This window comes from Podarcis vaucheri, assembly GCF_965113315.1.
Source record: "Podarcis vaucheri genome assembly, chromosome: 7".
In the NCBI taxonomy this organism is placed as follows: domain Eukaryota; kingdom Metazoa; phylum Chordata; class Lepidosauria; order Squamata; family Lacertidae; genus Podarcis; species Podarcis vaucheri.
This window is the reverse complement of record NC_138765.1, coordinates 71525866-71550531: the sequence shown is the minus strand read 5'-3', so window position 1 is coordinate 71550531 and position 24666 is coordinate 71525866. Positions and strand designations below refer to the sequence as shown.

General features: G+C 48.0%; 1 protein-coding gene across 2 annotated transcripts in view; it reads right to left on the bottom strand.

Moving 5' to 3' along the window:
* Nucleotides 1-22665, bottom strand: part of WNT4 (Wnt family member 4) — a 51487-nt gene extending 28822 nt beyond the window's left edge. Inside the window, exon 1 of one of the 2 annotated variants that reach the window (XM_082230415.1) lies at nucleotides 22561-22665. In XM_082230415.1, coding sequence (XP_082086541.1) covers nucleotides 22561-22637 — 77 coding nt within the window. In that variant the 5' untranslated portion in view covers nucleotides 22638-22665. Of the gene's footprint in view, nucleotides 1-20722; nucleotides 20742-22560 lie in introns of those variants that run through there. The other variant, XM_082230416.1, reaches the window with a different exon arrangement.
* Nucleotides 22666-24666: the final 2001 nt, after the last annotated feature.

Sequence of the window (24666 nt, the reverse complement as noted above, 5' to 3'; positions counted from 1 at the left end):
TCCTTGAAATCACTGTAGAACTGAGCTTGAGTTCAAATTTTGCCTCAGCTATGACATCATCAGGTGGCCTCAAAGCAGGAGCCGTCACGGCAGTTCCTCCAGATTTTGCTGAGACACAAACCTCATCACCTCTCACCTCTGCCTGTGCCGGTTGGGGCTGACGGGAGCAACATCTGGAGGGTGCCACGTTGGCTACTCCTGTCTTAAAGCAAGCCAGTCTCTCTGCCCACCCTCTGCTGCCTATTTGTAACAGGGCAAGGACAAAACTGGTCCACCTTACAAAGTCGTCGTTGGAACTGGAGCAAGAAAACAGACACAAAGTGCTGTAAGCTTTCGAAACTGCTCTTCAGAATGCTATGCATTAAAAAATTATTAGCAATAACCCAGGAGGTGGGAAGGGGTGTGTGGGTGTGCTATTACATTCATACATATATATACCTCCAAGGACATTCTGGTGCAAAGGATTAATAAAGGCACAGAAGAAATATTCAGTTCAACCTCACTGGTTTTTAATGATGCTTGACCTCTCTGCTGCTCTTATCAGGGTTTCTCTTTAACTTTGCTTGGCTCCTACCGTCTTCATATTTACTGGCGATTTTATCTGATGTTGTGTGTGCATATGGATGTGTGTGTGTGTGTGTGTGTGCACGTGTGCGCACGTACCCCTTGCTTTCATTTTCCATGGCTTATTGTATTTTTGCAATTCCAGCGGCAAAGCTGCCTCAAAGCAATTTTGCAAAACAAGCAAGCAAGCAAGCAAACAAAAAGGTGGGGTCCATTTATGTATTCAGTTGTCAGATTTCTCTGCAGCCCCCTTCACCGTAAGGTCCCAGGGGTGGGTTTCAGCAACACAATCGTACAATTAAAAACATTTTCTGAAAGAGCAAAACACAGCTTATATACAATTACAGAAAAATGTTTTAACAACAATTCCATGCAACAGCAGCATAGTATAGAATTAGCCAAAATGGAAGCAGCCGAGTCTCGTAACAGTAACTTAACTACCAAAGACCATAGTAAAGAATTTGGTTATAATTAGAGAAGGGTGAATATTAATTCTGTAAAGGTTTCGCTAACGCTGAACTTGTCTGGGGAGGCCTTTTCTCTCATTCCCACCACCCTCAAAGGCACATTTGGTGAGGACACAAGAGAGGGCTGTACCTACATTAAAAACTAAGATTTATGATGGCAGCTATCTGGAGCATATGTCCTCATATGCAATGCTATCCCCAGCTGGCATGCATATATGCATACAGGTAAAGAGATAAAAATTGAGCTGAAAGCATTCTTCTTCTTCTTTATTATTATTATTATTATTATTATTATTATTATTATTATTATTATTCTACGAAGAAGAAGGTGGTATGCACCTCATTTCCATCCGGTTCCACAGCTTACCATTTCCTCCTTATGTGCCCATTCTCTACACCTGAAAACTGAGGCAAGCATGACATCTTTCTCATTATTGGACTGTAGCTCACAAAAGCTTCTGAGCATCATAGATTTGTTGGGTTTAAGGTATCGCCAAGTCCCTGTGTTGCATTTATGAACTAGCAGAGGATGCGGTTTCAGAGTATTCAGTTTGCCTAATTATTCTGCTTTAGCTTCATCCCAAATTAGAGTTTAGTGTACATTGCAGACTGTGTAAATTTGGTAACAGAACCAAATTCTCTTATTTCAAGGTTTGAGCAGCATATAATGAAGGCACTCTTTCAGAAGATATTAGGTGGGGGATAATGATTGTTGAGGAGAATTTCTTAAAGTCAGATCTGTTTAGAAAATGAGTTTGATATAAACAGGTGCTGAGTACAAGCCCCTCTACACCTGAGTCAGGATTTACCAATAGAAAGGATGGATACAAGTAAAAACTTTAAAATATGGATATATATATATATGTATGTTTCAGCATGTAATATTTCAGAGGAATATAATCTCTTACTCAGAAATTGAAAGGGATTCCATCTCTTTGGTGTGAACACATCTATGTTCTCTATTGTGTTCAGGAATATCTCAGCATACATGAGCAATTAAGAGAAGCAAGAGAATTTGAGAAGTTAATAATGAAAAACAACAAACATGGATTTGCAAAGACGTTATCGGCTGCTTGTCAAACATGATACAGAGCCAGAACGAATTAGGAAATATAGGGTGAACTGGGCTTAGGGTTCCCACTAAGGTTTTTTTTGGGGGGGTGTGTGTGCGGAAGGCATAAGGAGAAGGGAACGACAGAGAAAGAGATGGTTGGACAGTGTTCTCGAAGCTACCAGCATGAGTTTGACCAAACTGCGGGAGGCAGTGGAAGACAGGAGTGCCTGGCGTGCTCTGGTCCATGGGGGCACGAAGAGTCGGACACGACTAAACGACTAAACAACAATAACAATGCATAAAATCATTAAGAATTACTCCCCCCACAAAAATAGGAAAGGGGGGGATATATGTATTTTTCTATGTGTGGTTGGAGTATGAGGGTTTTTTTTTTTTTAAAAGGAGAAAAATAATATATTTGCAGATTGTGGCCAACTAAGCTGTACTCAGAGTAGACCCATATCAATTGCTGCGTTGTGTCCCACCCTAGTCCTACTCAGAGTAGATCCATTAAAGTACATGAACATGACTAAAGTTGTCATTTTCAGCGGCTCTCCTCCAAGCAGGACTATAGTGGGATACAACCCTAAAAATTTTAAGATGAGAAATAGCCCTAAATGCAGTGCTATACTTACTCCCAGTACTTATTGTTAGGAGCTGCCCAGAGTGGCTGGGGCAACCCAGTCAGATGGACAGCAAACAAACAAACAAACAAACAAACAAACAAACAAACAAACAGGGAATGTGATCTGATAGGGGTTCAAATATGGCCTGTGAAGCTCCAACCACATCTGCCTGCCCCACACCCTAAATACTATTACTACTACTAATACTTCTAATACTAATAATTAAGGGGCATGACTAACTTAGGTCCATTCATTCCAATGGTTTGTTTCTGAGCAGGACTCAGTCAGACACAGCCCAAAACCAGGATAATTTCATGGCTAAATGAATTATATTTCTTAAATATCACAATAAATGTTGGTTACTGTTAAGTTGTGGGTGAACTTATCAGACGACACAGCGATTCTTCAAACAGCTCTTGTTTATTCACAGGCTAGAACAGAACTGAACTGAAGGGTTCAGCCAGCCTGCTTATATAGAGCTCCAGAACAACGTAATTGTAACAACTTTCTGTAACTATCCAATCACTGAACGTTACTTTTGATCCCTTATTTGCATATGTGGACCTGAACTATCTACAGTATCCCCCTGCTGGCCCAGGGTGAGAACTTCAGTACATAACAGTTACTGCCAAACGTACAACATGGGTTTGCAATGTTCAATTAGATCAGTTCAGGATATGCATGATGTATTAAAATTAATTGGGGTGCTTGGATAATACAATGACATATATTGAAATACCATATTGATATACGATTGTCACCTGGAACTATTTATTTTTTTCAACAGCACATTGGATATTAATCCAGACCATTGTATGAATAGCTTTGTGAATTTTTCATAACTGTATCCGCTTTTGTAATACTGGTAGAATTACCTTTTTTGCACTTCTTTTCTTGTACTCTTAATATTTCCAGGATGTTACATATAACATGCACACACACACACACACACACACACACACACACACACACATATATATATATATTTGCTTTTTTAAAAAAAGTAAGTATTGATCAGGTAGAGAGCCTATCCTTGGCTATCATTGAGTTCCTAGACTTGCTGAAAGCAGTTTCCAAGTAATAATAATAATAAAAATTTTATTTATACCCCCACCCATCTAGCTGGGTTTCCCCAGCCACTCTGGGCAGCTGCCAACAAAATACTAAAATACAATAATTCATCAAATATTAAAAGCTTCCCTAAACAGGGCTGCCTTCAGATGCCTTCTAAAAGTCTGAGAGTTGTTTATTTCCTTGACATCTGATGGGAGGGAGTTCCAGAGGGTGGGTGCCACCACCAAGAAGGCCCTCTTCCTGGTTCCCTGTAACTTCACTTCTCACAGTGAGGGAACCGCCAGAAGGCCCTCGGCGCTGGACCTCAGTGTCCGGGCTGGATGATGGGGGTGGAGGCACTCCTTCAGCTATACTGGACCGAGGTCGTTTAGGGCTTTAAAGGTCAGCACCAGCACTCTGAATTGTGCCTGGAAACGTACTGGGAGCCAATGTAGGTCTTTCAGGACCGGTGTTATGTGGTCTCGGCGGCCACTCCCAGTCACCAGTCTAGCTGCCGCATTCTGGATTAGTTGTAGTTTCCGGGTCACCTTCAAAGGTTGGCCCACGTTGAGTGCATTGCAGTAGTCCAAGTGAGCGATAACCAGAGCATGCACCACTCTGGTGAGACAGTCTGCAGGCAGGTAGGGTCTCAGCCTGTGTACCAGATGGAGCTGATAGACAGCTGCGCTGGACACAAAATTGACCTGCGTCTCCATGGACAGCTGTGAGTCCAAAATGACTCTGGTTGATAGTAATCAAGGCAGCCGCTTATGCATTGCTCTCTCCCTCCCAAGGAAAGAGATTTGCACAAAATGTGCATGTGCTGATGTTAGGTGTGCAATTTAGAAACAATTGCTACCATTAAAATAGAAATGCAACACACCTTCCCACACTGAGGAAGACTGGGACGGTGTGTCTGGCATGTCTGACTGCAACCGCTACTATGCTATAAGATCCACTATCCTGTAATATTACATATGAGCCTGTTCTACTGATGAAGCCTAGGATGGCAAAACAAGGCTAATATTCCGGAAATCCTTGTCTTAGTCTCTGTGAAAGGATTCTGTAGAACTATAACAACGCTTCATGTGGATTATTGGACAGATGGAATAGATACTTTTACATGCATGGACCTTATGCATGAACTGACTAGAGAATGAACTGATCCACTGGGTTTTCTGCTTTTTTCATTGAACTCTATGAGACTTCCATTGAAATCTACAATTTGATACAATGAATAGTATACCTTATTTATTCAAAAGTACAGCTGGTTGCGTCTTGTGTGTTTATTGGGTCTGCTCTCCAGGCACTAACTATGGATAAGCGGCCTCAAGGCTCTTCCCATTCTCCCATAAGCTGAACTATGGAACTCACTGCCACAAGATGGGCTGTCACATGGGGGATGGAGGAAGCTTGTTTTGTCCTGCTTTGGAGGGTCGGGCGCAAATCAATGGCTTCCAGTTACAGGAAAGGAAATTATTATTTTTTAGGCAAGCTTCTTAAGGTTTAATGCTTTATTATGTTTTTGTATGTGCTGGAAGCCACCCAGAGTGGCTGGGGCAACACAGTCAGATGGGTCAAGTACAAATAATAATAATAATAATAATAATAATAATAATAATAATAATAATGTATTACTATTGTTGTTGTTGTTATCATTATTCCTACTAATCATCAGGAACAACCTTATGACACAAAGACCTGCTTGACAGTGGAATGGACTCCTTTTTAAGCAAAGGTTCGGTAGTCATGGACGTTTTAGCCGAGATCGTGTTGTAGGGGTTGGTCTAGATGACCCCTGGAGTCACCTCCAACCCTACAATTCTATGATTACTATGGAATTCATGGAGACAAAGGCTTGCAGTGGCTATTAGCCATGATGGCCAAGTTCTACCTCCGCTTTCAGAGGTATTATTCCTCTGGTGACCAGTTGCTGGCAATCAGAAGTGGGCAGAGTCCTGCTGGACTTAGGGCCCACCTGGAAGAATGGGATCCACTGGCCTGATCCAGTGGGCCTCTTCTTATGTCTCTAGGGTAAAGGTAAAGCGACCCCTGACCATTAGGTCCAGTCACGGATGACTCTGGGGTTGCAGCGCTCATCCCGCTTTATTGGCCGAGGGAGCCGGCGTACAGCATCCGGGTCATGTGGCCAGCATGACTAAGCCACTTCTGGCGAACCAGAGCAGCGCACAGAAATGCCGTTTACCTTCCCGCCGGAGTGGTACCTATTTATCTACTTGCACTTTGACGTGCTTTCAAACTGCTAGGTTGGCAGGAGGTAGGACCGAACAACAGGAGCTCATGCCGTTGCGGGGATTCGAACCGCTGATCTTCTGATCGGGGAAGTCCTAGGCTCTGCAGTTTAACCCACAGTGCCACCTGTGTCCCTTCTTATGTCTCTAGCACTGAGGAAAAGCGAAACGCATGGCTGCGCATAACGTGCCATTGGCACCGAGAATCTGACAGAACGTTCCCTTCTATATTTGATTTCTCCAAAATGCCACGGAGTGCGAGTTCCTACAGGCTTTATTTTTACTTTACTTTTTTTTAAGGGCTTGTGGGACATGGGGAGCAGGAAGGTGGGAGGGGGGAGGTAAAGAAAGAAAAACCAAAGAAACACCCTCTTGTCTTATGAAACGCTTTCCGAGCTTAACCACTAATCCGGCAGGTTTTCTGAAAAAGGGAGACTCCACCAAGCTGCCTGGGGAGACAGCAAACACCTCCCCCGCCATGCTAAAGCAACAGAGAATGCCACACACACCTGGGCATGCAGCAGGCAGGATCTGGGCCAAGCGAAGGCCCCACCCCACCGTTGAGGGGACCCCAGGTGACCCACACAGGCCTATCGCAGCTCAGAATGGGACAGCAGCGAAGCAAAAGTGGGGGAAGAGAGAGGGGAAAAATGCTGCAAGACCAGATTCATTCCAGCACGGAAGCCATCCAAGCATTTGATATCTCCTGAAAGTCGTCTAACTCTATGTTCGCTGCCCCTCTGGCAGTCTCTCAAGTCCTCCTAGATATGGATTAGAAGGGTGGGTTGGGGGAAAGCTCTCCATCTCATAAGCCAAAAATGTAATAAAAGCTGCCACCTGTGGTCTTCTCATCTTGTAGCCTTCAAGACCTCTACTTGACCAGAAAGGTCTGATGTTTCCATCCCTTGCCTCTCGAGGTGAAAGGACTATAGGTAGGACGGACATTGGGGGACAAGTTCCAGGGACTGGATTGGAGAGTCTCTGTGTCAATCAGAGAAGAGGGTGGGGAGAAAACCGGAATTAGTTGTCTGTCCCTGACTCTGGCGCCACCTACTGTTGGCCTCCTTGCCCTCTGCCGCACCAGCCCCAATGGGCACCAGCTGCCATTGAGCGGTCAAGATGCCTTCCAGCTTGGAGGAGACAGGTCTGAATTTCAGCTCATTTTTAGATGAACCATTCCTAGCAAAGTTGAAGGGAGGCCTGTCAGGAGTGCCTCACAGGGACTAGCACCTTAATACCATGTGGAAGAACAGAGCAAGAGGCTCCCAGCTGAAATGAGAGAGGGTTCCTTTTTAGTATTAAAGGGTGTGCCATTTAGTTTCAGACAGAAGCATAACTGTTAACGTTTCCCTTTTTTAAAGGGAAATTACTTTATTCCGAATAGGATTCCTCGCAAGAAAAGGGAAAAGTTGACAGCTATGGAGAGAGGTGCCTCCTTTCCAAGGAGGCCATTCAGAGGAAATCTCATTCCCTTCAATTTCAAGACAAACCTATTTGCGTGTTCGGAAACATAGCCATCCTTTGAAATTCCCGCTTCTTCGAATTTTGCAAGGCAATTCTCCAGCCCATCAATGAGTACCAAAAAAAAGCATGTAACAGTGTAACGTGTGCACAAAGGCACACATAATAGAATATTAGAACTGTAGGGTTGGAAGGGACCCCTAGGATCATCTAGTCTAACCCCCTGCAATGCAAGAATATCTTTCTGAAAAGGACATACCAAAAATGCATTCCCTATTAGGGCGGGATTTCTTTGTAAACATGAGTACAGTGCAACCTTGGTTCTCAGATGGCTTAGTTTGCAAACAAATTGGCTCCCAAATGCCAAAAAAGTAAGTGTTCCAGTTTTTGAACGTTTTTCAGAAGCTGAACGTCCGACGCAGCGTCCGCTTGAGTGCAGGAAGCTCCTGCAGCCAATCGGAAGCTGCACCTTGGTTTTCAAACGGTTTCAGGAGTCGAATAGACTTCCAGAATGGATTAAGTTCAAGAACCAAGGTTCCACTGTATATTAGGCAAAATTGCTCACCCCAAAATGCACGTTAGGAAAAATTCGTACTCTAATGCTGACAAATTTTCACGAGGCCTTGTTTGTCAGTTCCAAACCGATGTGGAAAACTCTGCTTAAGATGGGGGTTGGGGGTGGGGAAGAAATGAGAAAATTAAACAGACAGAAATGCCCATCCCTGGAGTGCAGACGGCAGGCCACGAGAAGAAAAACCCAACGCAGGCTTAACACCCTCCGTCACTACCTGCCGACACAGATCTGCCACACTCAGGAGCAAGAGACAGAAGCCCTCTGGCGCATTTTCCTCCAGCTCGCACCCAGAACGAGTCGCAACAGTTTCACGCTTGTCTCCAGTAATGCATATGGTATGTGGTCCCCCCCCCATCTCCCTTTGCCCTGAGGCTAGAGTTTATCTCCAGGTTAGGCAGTGGAAGTCTAATGGCAAGGAGAAGGCAGTCCATTTAATCGCATCCCACCCAGTTGGCTAAACTCTCTCTCTGCTTATATTCCAAGGATAAAAAGGTAAGAAGACCTAGGCTGTTGGATCAGACCAATGGCCCATCTATTCCAACACTCTGTTCTCAGAAAGACCAATCAGGCGCCTCTGGGAATCCTATCGAAAAGGATATTGTAGAGTTGGAAGACGTTTGGAAAAGGGCAAGCAAGATGACCAAGGGTGTGGGGAGTGACACCCCCATCAAGAAGAAAGGTTGCAGCTTTTGTGACTTTTTAGGTTGGAGAAAGGGGGAGTAAGAGTATGGTGCTGATAATGCCAAGGCTGAAGGTTCAGTCCCCTTATGGGACAGCTGCAGATTCCTTGGACTAGATCTGGGTTTCCCAAACTTAGGTCTCCAGCTGTTTTTGGACTATAACTCCTACCGTCCTAAGGTAACAGCAGCAGCGGTCAGGGATGATGGGAATTGTAGTCCAAAAACAGCTGGAGACCCAAGTTTGGGAAACCCTGGACTAGGATAATCTGCAGAGTCCCTTCTAGCTTTACAATTCTATGATTCAAAGAGGTGACGGATAGAAGTTTATAAAATTATACATGTGGCATGGAGAAAGTGGATAGAGAAAAGGTCCTTCTTCCACACAGGCAACGTTAGAACTTGTGGCCCTCCAACGAAACTGAATGGTGGACAATTCCAGACAGGTAAAATAATGTCCTTCATGTAATGCAACTATGGAACTCCCTGCAAGGAGGTCCCAAGGACAACTGAACTCTCACCACTTGCAACTCCCAGCAAGTGGAATTTGGTTTTTGAAAATGACTGGCTGGTAGCCACCGTTAGCCCTATCCTCTGTGACTTTGCGTGATCTCCTTTTAAGCCCATCCAATTTTGCCACCATCACTACTACTGGGGCAACACAGCAGTTGTGTGTGGTAAAAGTAAATTCATCACCATCATCTTATAGGAGTGCAGTAAGAGAACAAGAAGAGCCCTGCTAGATCTGGATTCTATTCCAACTTCCTCCTATTTCATTGGTGTAGTATAAACACTGACAACTGGGAAGCACTGGCCTGCGAGCACTCCAGTTGGAGAACAGCCTTTACCAAAGGTGTCATGGGCTTTAAAGACACTCAAACTCAGAATGCAAGGGAGAAACGTGCTAGGAGGAAGGAACGCTTGGCAAATCCACACCGTGATCAGCTCCCACCTGGAAACCAATGTCCCCACTGTGGAAGGATGTGTGGATCCAGAATTGGCCTCCACAGCCACTTACGGACTCATTGTTAAAACCGTGTTTATGGAAGACAATCTTACTCGGCTACGAGTGATCGCCAAAGAAGAAAGATTTCATTGGCCAACCAGAGGTCTATGGGAAGCTCACAAGCAACAGCACACCCTCTCCACTTGCGATTCCCAGCCACTAGTATTCATGTGAGGACAGGAAGCTTTCTCATACAGAGTCAGATTATTGGGCTGCCTAGTTCAGTATTGTCTGCTGTGACCGGCAGTGCTTCTCCAGAGTCTCAGACAGGGGACCCTGCCAGCCCCGCCTGGAGATGTCAGCCACCAAACCTGGGACCTTCCTTGTAGCTCAGTCAGTAAAGCACGAGACTCTTAATCTCAGGGCTGTGGGTTTGAGTCCCAGTTTGGGCAAAAGATTCTTGCATTGGACTAGATGAGCCTTGTAGTCCCTCTTCCAGCTCTACAGTTCTGCATTCCAAGGAAGATGCTCTACCATGGAGCTATGGCCCTTCTCCAAAAGTTACACAAACCTCCTGCTTGCCACAGCCCTGGCATCTCATCCACAGCCTGCTGTAAATATGTAGGGATGCCAATCCCTAAACAGTCTCGGCCCAGTATACCTGAAGGAGCATCTCCACCCCCATCATTCTGCCTGGACACTGAGGTCCAGTGCCGAGGGACTTCTGGCGGCTCCCTCACTGCGAGAAGCAAAGCTACACGGAACCAGGCAGAGGGCCTTCTTGGTAGTGGCACCCTTCCTATGGAACACCCTTCCATTAGATGTCAAAGAGATAAACAAATACCTGACATTTAGAAGACATCTGAAGGCAGCCCTGTTCAGGGAAGTTTTTAATGTGTGACTTTTGATGTATTTTTAATCAAGCCGCCCAGAGTGGCTGGGGAAACCCAGCCAGATGGGCGGGGTACAAATAATAAATTATTATTATATTGTAATTATTATTATAATAATAATAATCTCAGGGATCTCAGAGGCTGTCTTCCACTGCGTCAGTTCTAAGCTCGGTACTGTCTGTACTTCCTGGCAGGGGTTCCCCGGGATTTCGGGAAGGGGTGCTGGAGGTGTCGCAGCAGATGTGCCATCTCCATGGAGCGAGCTCCTATCTTGCCTCTTCCTGGCAGGCAGCACTGCTCAGCTCCCTCCACGCACAGCTGTAGCCCCCACGCGGCCAGCTGGATTTAAAAGGAACAGGCTCGGCAGGAACTCTGGATGCTGATAAATAAGCAAGGTTCCCCCCCCGTCCATTCCCACCCCTTCTGAAGGACAAGCTCAAAGAACTGCGCCTGGTGAGTCTCTCTCTCTCTCTCTCTCTCTCTCTCTCTCTCTCTCTCTCTCTCTCTCTCACACACACACACACACACACACACACACTTTGGGGACTCCCAGTTGAGGGTCACCGTCAGAAGGACATCAAAAGGACAGCTGTGCTGGGATGCCCAGACTTAAGAGAGGCCGTCCTTGCCTCCAAAAACCGGCCCCGGAGACACCTTTCAATGAGGGCTCGTAGGATAGTTTGTCCTGCTTTATTCATTTCATTTTATTTACTTATTTATTAGCTTTAGGTACTGCCCCCCTCCCCATCATAAGATCTCAGGGCAGCTCACGGAATAAAATAACACAGGATAAAAACAAGTAAATAACTAAAGGCACAAAAGCAAAACCTCCCCTTCCAACAGGCCTGGCTAGGGAAGCCTTTTAATGTGTACTGTTTTATTATGTTTTTATATGTGTTAGAAGCTGCCCAGAGTGGCTGGGGCAAGCCGGTCAGATAGGCAGGGTACATATAATAAAATCTATCTATCTATCCAGCTCCGTTTTTTTCCAAAAAATGTTTAGGGGTACTCCCATTTTGACTCAAGAAAAACCACCATTTTACAGTTCAAATCGGGAAAAATAAATACAGTAAATGGATAAAAGTACAAAGATTCACAAAATGTTTAGGGGTATGCGTACCCCTGCGTCTCTCCAGAAAAAGCACTGTATCTATCTCTCTATCATCTATCTATCTATCTATCTATCTATCTATCTATCTATCTATCTATCTATCTATCAATTGCCTGCTAAAGGCCTTGCTGAAGAGGAAATGTTTTTCCCTGGCACCTAAAAATATAAAATGAAGGCTGCCGGTGAACCTCCCCAGGAAGACCATGCCACAAATGGGGAGCCACTACAGAAAAGGCTCGTTCTCGTGTTGCCACCCTCTGGACCTCACGTAGAGAAGGCGCACAAAGAAGGGCCTCAGAGGATGAACACAGAGTCCAGGATGGTTTATATGCGGAGAGGTGGTCCTTCGGTCCTGAGCCATTTAAATCATTGCTTCGACTTTGCAATTCCTGGCTAGACCATAATAATAACAACAGCAGCAACAACAACAATTTATTTGTACCTCACCCATCTGGCTGGGTTTCCCCAGCCACTCTGGGTGGCTTCTAACAAAGATTAAAAATACATTAAAATGTCACACATTAAAAACTTCCCTGAACAGGGCTGCCTTCAGATGTCTTCTAAATGTCAGGTTGACATCTGGTGGGAGGGCGTTCCACAGGGCGGGTGCCACTACTGAGAAGGCCCTCTGCCTGGTTCCCTGTAGCTTTGATTCTCGCAGTGAGGGAACCGCCAGAAGGCTCTTGGGGTCCCTTTCCAACACTACAGTTCTATGATTATATTATATTATATTTTATACCCCACTTTCCCCCACAGATGAAAGGCTCTTCCAGACTGGTGGGGCAGGAGCTGCAGGTACATTCTGGAGCACGCCATTGATGCAACAATAGTGCATTACTAAGGGATTCACGATGGACTGTCCACACACCCTTTCCCTTTGTTAACTGCTCTGTGTTACTCCCTCTGCCCCCGTGCTGTCTGGAGCACAACACAACAAAAGCGGGCCAAAAACAAAAATCAAATGAACTGGAAAGTTTTATGGCATGAAAAAGGACAGGATCTCAGCAGGGCACACACATGCTGGAAAATGAAGCAACACATCTGCCCCGCAAACCTCTTGCAGGTGCAAAAACAGTATTGACAGCAGGATCGTGTAAAACAGCCCTGACACCATCATTACAAATTCTCGTGACTGCATGATGAAAAGGATGTCTGGAGGGCCCCAAAAGCTGTCCCCCCCCCAAAGCAGACCATTTAAAACAATAAAATAAAAATAAGGGAGGGAAAGAGAAATCGTCGGGATCCCAGAATACAGTGGTGACCAGTAAAATGGTCTTTACATCCTGCTGGACCCAAGCTGTGGTTGTCCTGTATAGAAGTTGCACAGAATTAATGTTTAACCTCATGTACAAGATCTCAAAGACTTGTACATTAGAACAGGAGTGGAGAACCTCAGTCCAGAAGTTAAATGAGGCCCTCCAGGCCTCTCTATCTGGCCCTGGGGGCAGTGGCGTAGCGTGGGGGGTGCAGGGGGGTCGGCCGCACCGGCCACAACATCGGGGGGGGGGGCGCTCGCACTCGCAGTGCTAAAATCAGTGCTAAAATCCACAGGTTAGGGGGCGCAAATTACTTGCCTTGCCCCGGGTGCTGACAACTCACGCTACGCCACTGCCTGGGGGCTCTCTCCAGGCCACACCCCTCACTAGTCATTCTTCATCTCCTCCCAGAGTGTTTTTGCCTGGCTGGAATGTGTCCCTGAGCTCTGATAACATCTCTCACTGGCCTGGATGGTGCATAGAGAGGGGTGTGTCAGCGTGTGGAGAAACTAGCCTTTTGCACAAAGGTCACGTTTGCATTGATCGCTCTGCCCACGTTTGCATCTGCCCCCCCCCCAGGAAGGTTGCCCCAAAGGGACTGCAGCCCTTGAAGTGAAAAACAAATAATTAAAATTCCTCTCCCTTAGACATCTGGAAGGTGGCAGAGAGGCCACAGACAGGCACCCACTCATCCCCTCGCATAGAGGGAACCTGGAATATGACCTGAAGCAGGTGAGCAAGGTTTCAGAGCCGACAGTGGCTGACCACCCAGCTGATGCTGTAGCTGCGGATTTCCTGCACTGGCAGGGGGTCAGGCTAGATGGCCTCTGGGGCACCCTGACTCTTTGATTCCACAGTCCCAGGGCAGATAAAATGACCACAAGGAGATCTGTATAGTTTATGGTGCAGGCCTGTACAAAGCAAGCCCCACACAGTTCTGTGGGGCATACTCAGCACACTGGCTGGGGATGATGGGCACCAGGTTGGCGAAGGGAACATCTACTGACCAAGGCTGGGTCCAACCCAGTACTTATCAGCTGTCTTTCTGCTTGACTAATTGCTCAAGCCTATACAGTGGTACCTCGGGCTAAGAACTTAATTTGTTCTGGAGGTCCGTTCTTAACCTGAAACTGTTGCTGCCGTGTGATTTCTGTTCTCATCCTGAAGCAAAGTTCTTAACCCAAGGTACTGTTTTTGGATTAGAAGAGTCTGTAACCTGAAACATCTGTAACCTGAGGTACCACTGTATGTGCTTCCTCAGAAATAAACACTGTGCTCGATAGGACTTACTCCCAAGTAAGCTTGGAGTGGGTCCTACAGCTTAGGCTGCCTTTCATTAGAAGGCAGCCCCATTGATAAAGGCAGTACCTATAGATAAGATTAGAAGTGAATCACACACATTTTCTTAGAAATCCCTGAACAACAAGCCTGTTTGGAAAGGTTGATATTTTTATACCTATATTATAGACAAAAGAATGAGACTGAGAGGGTGGCTTTCCTTAGAAGCTTCCCCCAACACTAGTGAATTCACCAATAGGCAAAACCCTTTGTGGATGCGGGAGTGGGGGGGGGGGAGGCGGGAAGAAATCACACAATCTGATATAAATAAAAGTGGCAGTATTCAGAATCTGGTAGAAAATTCCAATGTAATTCAGGATCCAAAGGAGCCATATTTGGACAGCAGAATTTGAAAGGTAGATTCTCGCATGAAACTGCTGAATTATAACTCACCAAGAAGCTCAGCACTATTCATTTGGGTCTGAATAAAGATAATGTTTCCCTGTATCACTGAAGATCTTAACGCAATTATCTTAGCCGTGCTGAGTGAATCATCACTGGTTTGCTGCTGCAAGGGGTAACTGCGCATATTTCACATACATTTAAGCACCAGCTCAATTATCACCAACTGCACTTTTTTGTTTGTTGGTTTTGCATCTCATTGCCTTTCAGCTATCACCTAATTCAATTATCACCAACTGTACTTGTCTGGATCTCATTGCCAATCATCTCCCACCTTACATTCCACTCCTTTCTTTGTGGCCTGCCCTACCTCCAGCTGCCAGCTGAGATTTCACTTCATCCACCTGACAGCATGGACTTCTTAAAGTCCACAAAAGCTTCTGCCACAATACATACATTGCATAGGCGCAAACTCCTAGGGACTGAGGTCCCTCCAACCCCCCCAAAAAAATATTTGAGAGGGCTGGGCTCCCCCAAAGGTGATGGGCGTTGCCATTCAAATGGTGAGTGTGCACCATGTCTTGTGATCGATTATGTGCTTACCTGCCTCTTCCAATATTTTATTCAAGTCGGCACCCCTGTAAATTTCTTAGTCTGTAAAGTGGTGCTGTGGTCTAAACCACTGAGCCTAGGGCTTGCCAATCAGAAGGTAGGTGGTTCGAATCCCTGTGATGGGGTGAGCTCCCGTTGCTCAGTCCCTGCTCCTGCCAACCTAGCAGTTCAAAAGCACGTTAAAGTGCAAGTAGATAAATAGGTACTGCTCCAGTGGGAAGGTAAACGGCATTTCTGTGCGCTGCTCTGGTTTCCCAACAAGCGGCTTACTCATGCTGGCCACATGACCCGGAAAGTCTGTCTGCGGACAAACGTCGGCTCCCTCAGCCAATAAAGCGAGATGAGTGCCGCAACCCCAGAGTTGTTCGCAACTGGACTTAACTGTCAGGGGTCCTTTACCTTTTTAAAGTGACACAGGGCTCCTTGATCTTTTGCCTGCAACAGACTACCACAGGTGCCCCTCTAGAAATAGTAGATTCATGTCAAAGTGACTATACGGCCACCAGCTCAGCTTTAAGAGTGGATCAGACAAATTCAAGACCATCAGCGGCTTCAGCTGTTTCTGAATACCATTTGCGGGGGAGCAACAGCAGAAGAGAACAAGGGCCATCATGTCCTGCCCAGAATCACCTGGTTGGCAACTGTGGGAAGAGAAGATGAGCCAAGCTGGATCAGGCCAGAGGCCTGCCATAGCCCAGAGTTCTCACAGGAGCCAGCCATATACCTATGGGAAACCCCCCCCACAAGCAGATCCTACTGCAACAGAATTCAGGTACAGATGTGTTCTGCCTCTGACAGTGGAGGAAGACCGTAGACTTCATAGCTAGTAGCTAGTGATAGCCGTCTCCTCTGTGAACTTGTCAAATCCTCTTTTAAGGAGGATAGTTACCTTTTGTGGGAGCAACTTTATGTTCTGAGAAACTGGCACAGACAGGCCTTTGGTCTCATACAGCGGGATGGTTCTGGTTCTTCTTATCTTTTTTTACTGAATAGGAGATGCTCTGTTCATTCCTCCACCTCCTAGCAGCTTCGATACACCAGTCAAATTGCATTTAGTTCATCCAAAGTGAGGTCAAATCCCTGCCACGAGTGCTACCATGGAGAAAGCCAACTTTGCCCATACATGGGAACAGGAAGCTGCCTTATACCCAGTTGGACCCTGGTCCAATATTCTCTCCATTGGTCACCAGCAGTTTTCCAGAGTTTCAGATGAAGGAGAGTTCCAGTCCTAGCAGGAGATGCTGGGGATCAAACCTGGGACCTTCTGCATGCAAACAGATGCTCTAATCGCTGAGCTACAGCCCTGTGCTTGTATGGATCACACCAATTGTGACTGTGGAACAGTGGCGTAGCGTGGGTTGTCAGCACCCGGGGCAAGGCAAGTAATTTGTGCCCCCTAATCTGTGGATTTTAGCAGGGGGCAGAGAGTTGCGAGTGCGAGCGCCCCCCCCAGATGTTGCGCCTGGTGCACCCGGCCCCCCTTCACCCCCACGCTACGCCACTGCTGTGGAAGGGTGATGGGGAGAAATAGGGGGCCTTGGTTAATCCCTGCTCAGAAAATTTCAGAACACCACTGTCCTAAACACATATCCACTCAAACTGTTTGTAGCTCTGCTTCAAAGGATACTGAAGAGTCCTTGAACTTGACTTCTCATGCCTTGCTCTCAAACATAGAGGTGTAATCACTGCTATTTGAGACTCTAAGGGGCTAGCATGAGGGAAGTACACTCAGAAAGCACACATGTCACACAGAATGCACATGTTAAACATTCACAGTTAACACACCTGGCTGGCGCATGTTGGGACTGATAGGATGGAAAGGAGGGAGCCCAACAGTAGGTGGCGCCAGAGCCAACAGCAGGCAAAATGAATTCATTCTAGTTTTGTCCCCATCCTTTCCCCCTGCTGAGTTCTGCAAGGGCAACACTGAGATTAAGGAGGAGAGGGAAGCTGACAGTCAGGTCCACCTCTTGGACTGCTTGTAGGTCAGATGGCAGGCAGGCAGAGTCGTGTGAAATCACAGCGCTTCAACTCTCAGGGCCAACCCCATCCCCATGCAGCCTTGCAGCAGGCATGCGCACAACAACAAATGCAGATTGGATTGTTTGCTTTAAAAGCCATGGGTTGGTGCTGGTAAGAAAAAACAGCTGCAGGGGGTTAGGGCTTGGGGAGGAAGGAGGAGGTATCTAGGACTAGTTGTAACACCAAAAAAACTCCTGCAACAAATGCAAAAATGGCACTTGCGAACTTGCAGCAGTTGCACAAAGAGCCACCTTCCTGCAGGTGCCTTATTTAGCACCACAGGGAAATTCAGCCAAGGCCCCTTGTGCAAAATGTATTGCAAGGAAATGGCTTGTTGAGAAGCTGTGGTGGGGAGAGGGGTGCTTTAACCCTTTCTCACCCGCTTCTTCATTTGCTCTGAATTGCTCACACACAGTCCTCTACGAAGATGGCAAAGGCATGTTTTTTTTTGGGGGGGGGGCTCTGTAGGGAGGCAAGAGCACCGGGGAGGCAGTTTGGAAAAGACATGAAGCAGGCAGCAAGTGAGGAAAAGGGTTAACTGCACACACATAGGCTGCCTTTGCATTCTAAATTCACACACCCGTTTTTTTCTTAGAAAAAGCAGCCTCCAGGCATCTCTTACAAGTGTAGCTCCACCCTAAGCTGGTCACAAATCTACAAGTCAAAGAAGCCATGCATTATCATCACTATTTGGAGAAGGACCATGCCTCAGTGGAAGACAGTGCATCTGCTTGGCATGCACAGTCCACTCCCTAATATCTCCAGGTAGGGCTGGGGCTGTCCCCTGCCTGAAACCCTGGAGAGCTGCTGCCAGTCAGTGTGGACAACACTGGCTAGATGGACCAATGGATCTGACTCAAGATAAGGCAGATCCCAAGGTTTCTATGTTGGAAGGGAAGGGTGGTAGAGCACCTGCCTTGCATACAGAAGATCCCAGTTCAATTCCCGGCATCTTCAAGTAGGGCTGGGGATGTCCCCTGCCTGAAACTCCGGAGAGCTGCTGCCAGTCAGTGTCAACAACATTGGCTAGATGGACCAACAGTCTGACTCTGCCTAAAACAGCTCCCTACGTTTCCATTATGAAGGAGATTTGACATCTCTACTCCACCTTTTCCCTGCACTGAAAATCAAACATAAGGCGTCTTGAAAATAAAAACAGTGGTACCTCGGGTTACAGACGCTTCAGGTTACAGGCGCTTCAGGTTACAGACTCCACTAACCCAGAAATAGTACCTCGGGTTAAGAACTTTGCTTCAGGATGAGAACAGAAATCACACACTGGCAGCGCAGTGGCAGTGGGAGGCCCCATTAGCTAAAGTGGTGCTTCAGGTTAAGAACAGTTTCAGGTTAAGAACGGACCTCCGGAACGAATTAAGTACTTAACCCGAGGTACCACTGTAAGACAAAATACAGTAAGACAAAATACACAGCATTTCTCCACCCCCCAACCCCACAGCAGCCTAAAAATGTCATCACTAAGGCTCAAATTAAAAGAATGTAAAGCTTTAACAAGCATTTGGTGAGACATACCTCTCCTGGGTTGGCGAAGGGCTCTTCTGCTGTGTACTGCATAGCTGAGATAGCTCACCTGGTAGAGCATTAGACTCTTAACCTCAGGGTTGTGGGTTTGAGCCCCACATTGGGCAAAAGATTGGGCATTGCATGGGGTTGGACTACATATGACCCTAATGGTCCCTTCCAACTCTACCATTCTATGTCCTGTATATTATGCCTCAGAATCAAATAAGCAAAAATAACAAGATCCCACTTACAACTTTAGAAAGAGGAAAAGATTATTTCTTCCACTCAGTGGCGTAGCGTGGGTTCTCAGCACCCGGGGCAAGGCAAGTAATTTGCGCCCCCTAACCCGTGGATTTTAGCACTCGAGTCTCTTCCGCGCCCCCCCAGATGTTGCGCCAGGTGCGGCAGGCCCCCCCTCCACCCCCCACGCTACGCCACTGCTCCCACCACAAGTCTTCAGGACAGCCATCCGAAGGCTGGCGTGAGGAGAAGGTCTCTCCACCCCACCGCCAGGCTTCGGAGGAGGTCCGAGGACAGTGGGGTTCCTGCTTCCTCGAGGAGGGCCGGCCAAACGCGCCCCCCCCAAAATGTTGCGCCCGGTGCGGCCGGCACCCCTGGCACCCCCCACGCTACGCCACTGCTTCCACTTGTGTAGGTCACAACCAAGTTTAGAACAAGCATGGCTGCTGGATCAGGCCAATGGCTATCTAAGTCCAGCATTCTGTTCTCCCAGTGGCCCACCTGAGCAGGACAGCAACTCACCCCACTTGCAATTCCCAAAAAATGGTATTCAGAAGAATACTGCCTCTGGCTGTGGAGGTACAGCCTACCCATTGTGGCTAGGAGCCATCAATAGCTTTATCCTCCGCACATTTGTCTTTGAAAGCCACCCAAGTTATTTGCCATCTTGGATTCTTCAAGTTAATCATCAACCCAAATCAGCAATCTATGGTTAATTATGCATGGTAAACCACAAGCTGGATAAAGCATGCAAGCCAAACATTTTTGATGCTATTTCTCTCACTGCAAATAGATTCACCCTGCCTCTGCCCAGATCAGGGAGAAAACCAGAAGCCTTAACAGGTGCCCCTCCCCAAATAGAACCCCCATCCTGATAAATGTCTTTTGTCCATTTCTGTGGCTTCTGGGATTTCACCCTTCTTCTGTGCCCACCCACTCTTAAAGCATGAGGTCTAGAAACTTGACTGATGCATTTTAAACGAAATGTAATATTTGAGCCATGTGCACACGGTGAATGGGGTGCAGAACCATCACATTCCTACAGCTCTACAAAACAGATAGGCCTACGGTGCAGTTTAAAGTCCCGCAATTGCTTGCCTCAAAACAGGCACCAACCCCCAAAGAAATCAGACTTGTTCACAGCTTTAAATCGGACCATTGCTAAAGCAGCTTTGAATGTCGCAGGTAGCCAAGAGTTTTTAACTAGGTAGGAAAACCCTTCCATCTGGAGAACACCAGAGATTGGTAGTGACAGGCGACAATCCCATTCTTCAGTTATCTACTGCAATGCCACAAGGAGGTTAGCAAAGAGTGGCATTGGGAGATAGGAGAATTTCACAGCTCCCTCTCTTTAGATCTGTTGCAAAGACACACACTACGAGTCCAGCTACTTTTGGATGGGGTAGCAGATGCTGTTGCAAGCAGCCCAAGAACAGAAAAGCTCAATCCAATGAACTGAGCCAAGTTGACTCAAAGGGCCAAAAAGGGGTCTCCCTCAAAGGACATACAACAGGGCCCTTAGACATGGCCCTTGCAAACTACCAGACACCCTAGCTTCTTGCTTGGCTTCTCTTGAACGCTACAGAGTGTGTCAGCACATAAAAAGAACAAGCTGGTGGCTCATCTAGTCCCTCAATGTGCTATCACAGAAGCCAATCAGAAGCCCATGGGAAGCCAGCGAGCACGACCCAACCACAACAGCACTCTCCTCACCTGCGACTCCTAGGCAACACTGCTTCTGGCAGTGGCAACAGAATATTTTTCTTAGATTACATTTTGCCGGATGAGCAAGCACAACAAGGCACCCTTCTGGAACCCAGACGTATGAATCAAGCTGCGCAGAACCTCCGAATTCTTCAGTGTTGCATCAGCACTGGCTTCCAAGTGGGATTTGCTTCTATCGACAGGGAGCGACTTTAGCAAAACTTGAGCATCGTGGGTGTTCGGCGGCAAAATACTAACAGGCTAAGTGAGGAGTTAACTGCACAGACTCCGAAAGCTTGAGAGATGTACATTTGTGCGAACAAACAGCACAACCCTTGCAGTATACACAAGCCCCAGGAACTGTCTGCTATTCCTCTCCCCGGCACCCAATTTTCTGCAAGCCTGGAACCACATCAAGGTCCTTCCCCCTTCCACAAGAAGTGGTATTGTCCACAATAAAGTGAACAAGAGTTAACACACTCTGAACAACATTTAGAAAGACTCAGAGGACAGAATGGGTAGCAGAATTCACGTTTGGGTTAAGCAAAAATTGGAAGTACAACAGGTGGCCATCAAATTCACAATCTTATCAGCCCTGGTGCCCAGCTATTAAACCAACTGAAAACAAAATAAAACCTTATTTTGCAAAAGTTTTTAACTGAATTGGCTTTAAAAGCAGAGGTCTTCACTTCTAGTCCTTGCTCATTTTTACTTAAAAAATAAAAGTTACAATGGATTTTATTGCATTTAGAGATTATAAAGTTCACTCAGAGAGATTGCAGAGCAATCACTGTTTTATCAAGGCTAATAATATTAACTTAATTTTAAAGGGTGTGTGTGTGTGTCAGATTTTCCCATGAAACCACACCCTCTGTTCCGAAAACTGCTCTACAATAAGTTCTCATTTTGTTGCACTCTGGCTAACATACATCAGGTTATTTCATGCCACAATGATCCCTCAAGGTAGGCCAACCTGAAAAAAATCACACCAGCATTTCAAGTCAGGCCCTCTGTCTGCTGCCCATGTTCCAGGAGTCAAAGACCATCAATTAAATAAAATAACACAAATCAGCTTCTGGGGCTAATGTGCTCACAGCACCGTAAGCCCTATAGAATTCAGTGGGAATTCTTCTGTCGCACTGAATTCAATGGGGCTTACTCCCAGGAAAGTGACCAGAGGATTCTAGCCTGGGAGACCTACAGCCTTGACACGCCTTGGAGCTTCAGTGAAGGGGTTCTGACGGGCAAGAACCCCGATGTTGGGATAGGGAACGTCACAGAGAGGGGGGGGGGAAACAACCACAGCAAGACTGCCCTTGAGCGTGTGCAGAAGGCGCCCACGCAGCCTCCCGGTGGAGGTCTAGGATTGGATCTCTAGGCTGCTTCGAGTCCCGAAATACTATTGCCTACAAAAGGACGACTTTTTAAACTAAACGTGCGTTTGCAACTAAGAGCAGCGCGCCTCGCTCGCCTCGCTCGCCAACCCTGGCTCCTCGAAGGGACGGAGCGCGCACCAGATAATTCCCAGAAAGAGACCCCGTCCAGGCAGCAGGGTCTGATGAGGTAGGCAAATGGGACCTGCTCGGGGTCCCAATCCCCCTTCCCGAGCAGGACGAAGCCAGGCAACACGACCAGGGAGGAAGAGGGAACCCCGACAGCTCCGTCTCCGCCGCTGCCCGCAGACTGGCTGGCTCAGCGAGGCTGGCGCTTGCTCCGGCTGCCGGCACCTGCTGCAAGCGAGGGCGGCGTCGGCAGCTCCCGGCGGCCCCTAGCTCTCCTCGGCCGGCGAGTCGGGCTCGGCTTCTCCTCCGCCTTCCCTCCCACCCCGTCGCGGCGCCCGCACTCACAGCCAGTTGCTGGCGTTGGCCGAGAAGGCGGCGAGGATCAGCAGCAGCAGCGAGCGCAGGAAGTAGCGCGGGCTCATCCTGGACGGCGCGGCCGGGCGGGCGAGCGAGCGCGGACGGCGGGGCAGCGGGAGGCAGGGCCGGCGTGGGGCCGGCGGCGTCGGGCCGCAGCGCAGCCGGACCCGCGGCCGCCCGGGCTCAGGTGCTGCTGCTGCCGCGGCCGCCCGGCGCTCCGACCCGACGGCTCGAGCAGCAGGGCGCAGCCGGGGCTGATGCGCCGGCGGCAGCTGCGGAGCCGGACTGTCAGCTCGGTCGGGAGCTCCCGGGATGGAGCGGCGGGCGGGCGGGGCGCGGCCCCAGGAGGCGGCTCTCGGGGCGGGACCGGGACACCCCTGAGGCGGAGCGCGCGGCGCCCGGGAGCCGCCTCGCCTGCTGCCGTCCGCGTCCCGGGCCGGCCCAGCGCGGCCCGAGGGGGCTTACTCGGGAGTAAAGCGGCGCGGAGCCCACGCGCGGGCTACTCCCGAGTAAGAGAGCGGGCGTCCGGGGAGGCGATCTTCCCCGAGCAAGTCTGAATTATGTCTTTTTCCAAAGCACATTTCTCTTCTTTCTCGTTCTCTTTCCCTGCAACCGGAGCTCTTCTGGGTTATTCTGGAAATGCACTAAGCATTCTGCACTAGCTCGGAGAAGCCCTCTTCCTTTTATTTCACCGCGTGTGTTTTCTCAAAGGGGAAGTGCTTGCCTGAAGCCTCTCCCATCAATCTGCCTTGGAAGTCCAAACTTCCTGGATGTGGATGCAGGGACTTCTTAGCCTGGGGAATAGGGCACTCTGTGCATGATCAGAGGTGCCTGGGTGTTCTTGCTTTTGTTTGCTTCCTACGGTTATAGAGCTGACAGCTCTGGCAGGGAACACAGCTTTAAAGGATGAGCTAGGGGGATGGCTAAAGAGCAATGGTCTGCTTGCTATGTGAGCTCATTTATGAAATGCTGTGGGTTAAACCACAGAGCCTAGGACTTGCCGATCAGAAGGTCGGCGGTTCGAATCCCCATGACGGGGTGAGCTCCCTGCTCCTGCCAACCTAGCAGTTCGAAAGCACGCCCAAAAGTGCAAGTAGATAAATAGGTACTGCTCCGGCGGGAAGGTAAATGGCGTTTCCATGCGCTACTCTGGTTCACCAGAAGCGGCTTAGTCATGCTGGCCATGTGACCCGGAAGCTGTACACCGGCTCCCTTGGCCAATAAAGCGAGATGAGCGCTGCAACTCCAGAGTCGGTCACGACTGGACCTAATGGTCGGGGTCCCTTTACCTTTACCTAACTGTTTCTTAAGGGATTGGGACATAAACTGTACTGTACTACCTTCTCAGCTGTGAAATGTGTTTGGTGTAGAGCTCCGCCCACACAACCCCCTCCTTCCTTTTAAAGGTCAAGTTTCCAGCCCTCAAGGCCACAGAGAGAGAGGTTGAAAGTCTGCAGGCCCTATTGCCAGGGGAAACCTCAGCTGCACAGGGGTGGGGCTGAGCAGGTGAGAGTTCAGGGACAGCTGCAGCTCTCCCCTTCCCCTGGATTAGCAGAACCAGCAATTTATACAAAACAAGCAGAATTCCGCTAAACTGGGTATATAGCCGAAGGTAGAACAAGGAAAACTGGCATGGGCTGAAACGACGGGCAGGCCTTGACCTGTCCTACAGTGGTGGTTCTTTCTGCTTTTCAGACTTTTAAAAATCCATGCAGAGAAGGCCTGCATTCCTTCCATTGTCTCCTTGCCCAGAGAGAGTAGCTGCAGTAGATCAGTAAGAGAGAGAGAGAGAGAGAGAGAGAGAGAGTGTAAGAGAGAGAGAGAGAGAAGCTTCCAATACTTGTTTTAAAGCCCGTTGGCTTTCCCCAAATGCTTTAGCATGGGCTTGCACTAGTAATAGGATGGGAAACCGCTGGATGTCCACGGACTCCAGCTACCATCTTGCCTGATCCTTGGCCATGCTGGCTGGGGCTGATGGGAGCTGTAGTCCGGCAACACCTGCAGGGACACAGGCTCCCCCCCCCCCCGCGGTGTTATTTTGGTAGAAGAAGGGTCATTGGAAAAGATGTACCATATAAGCTGCTTTGTGCTGAG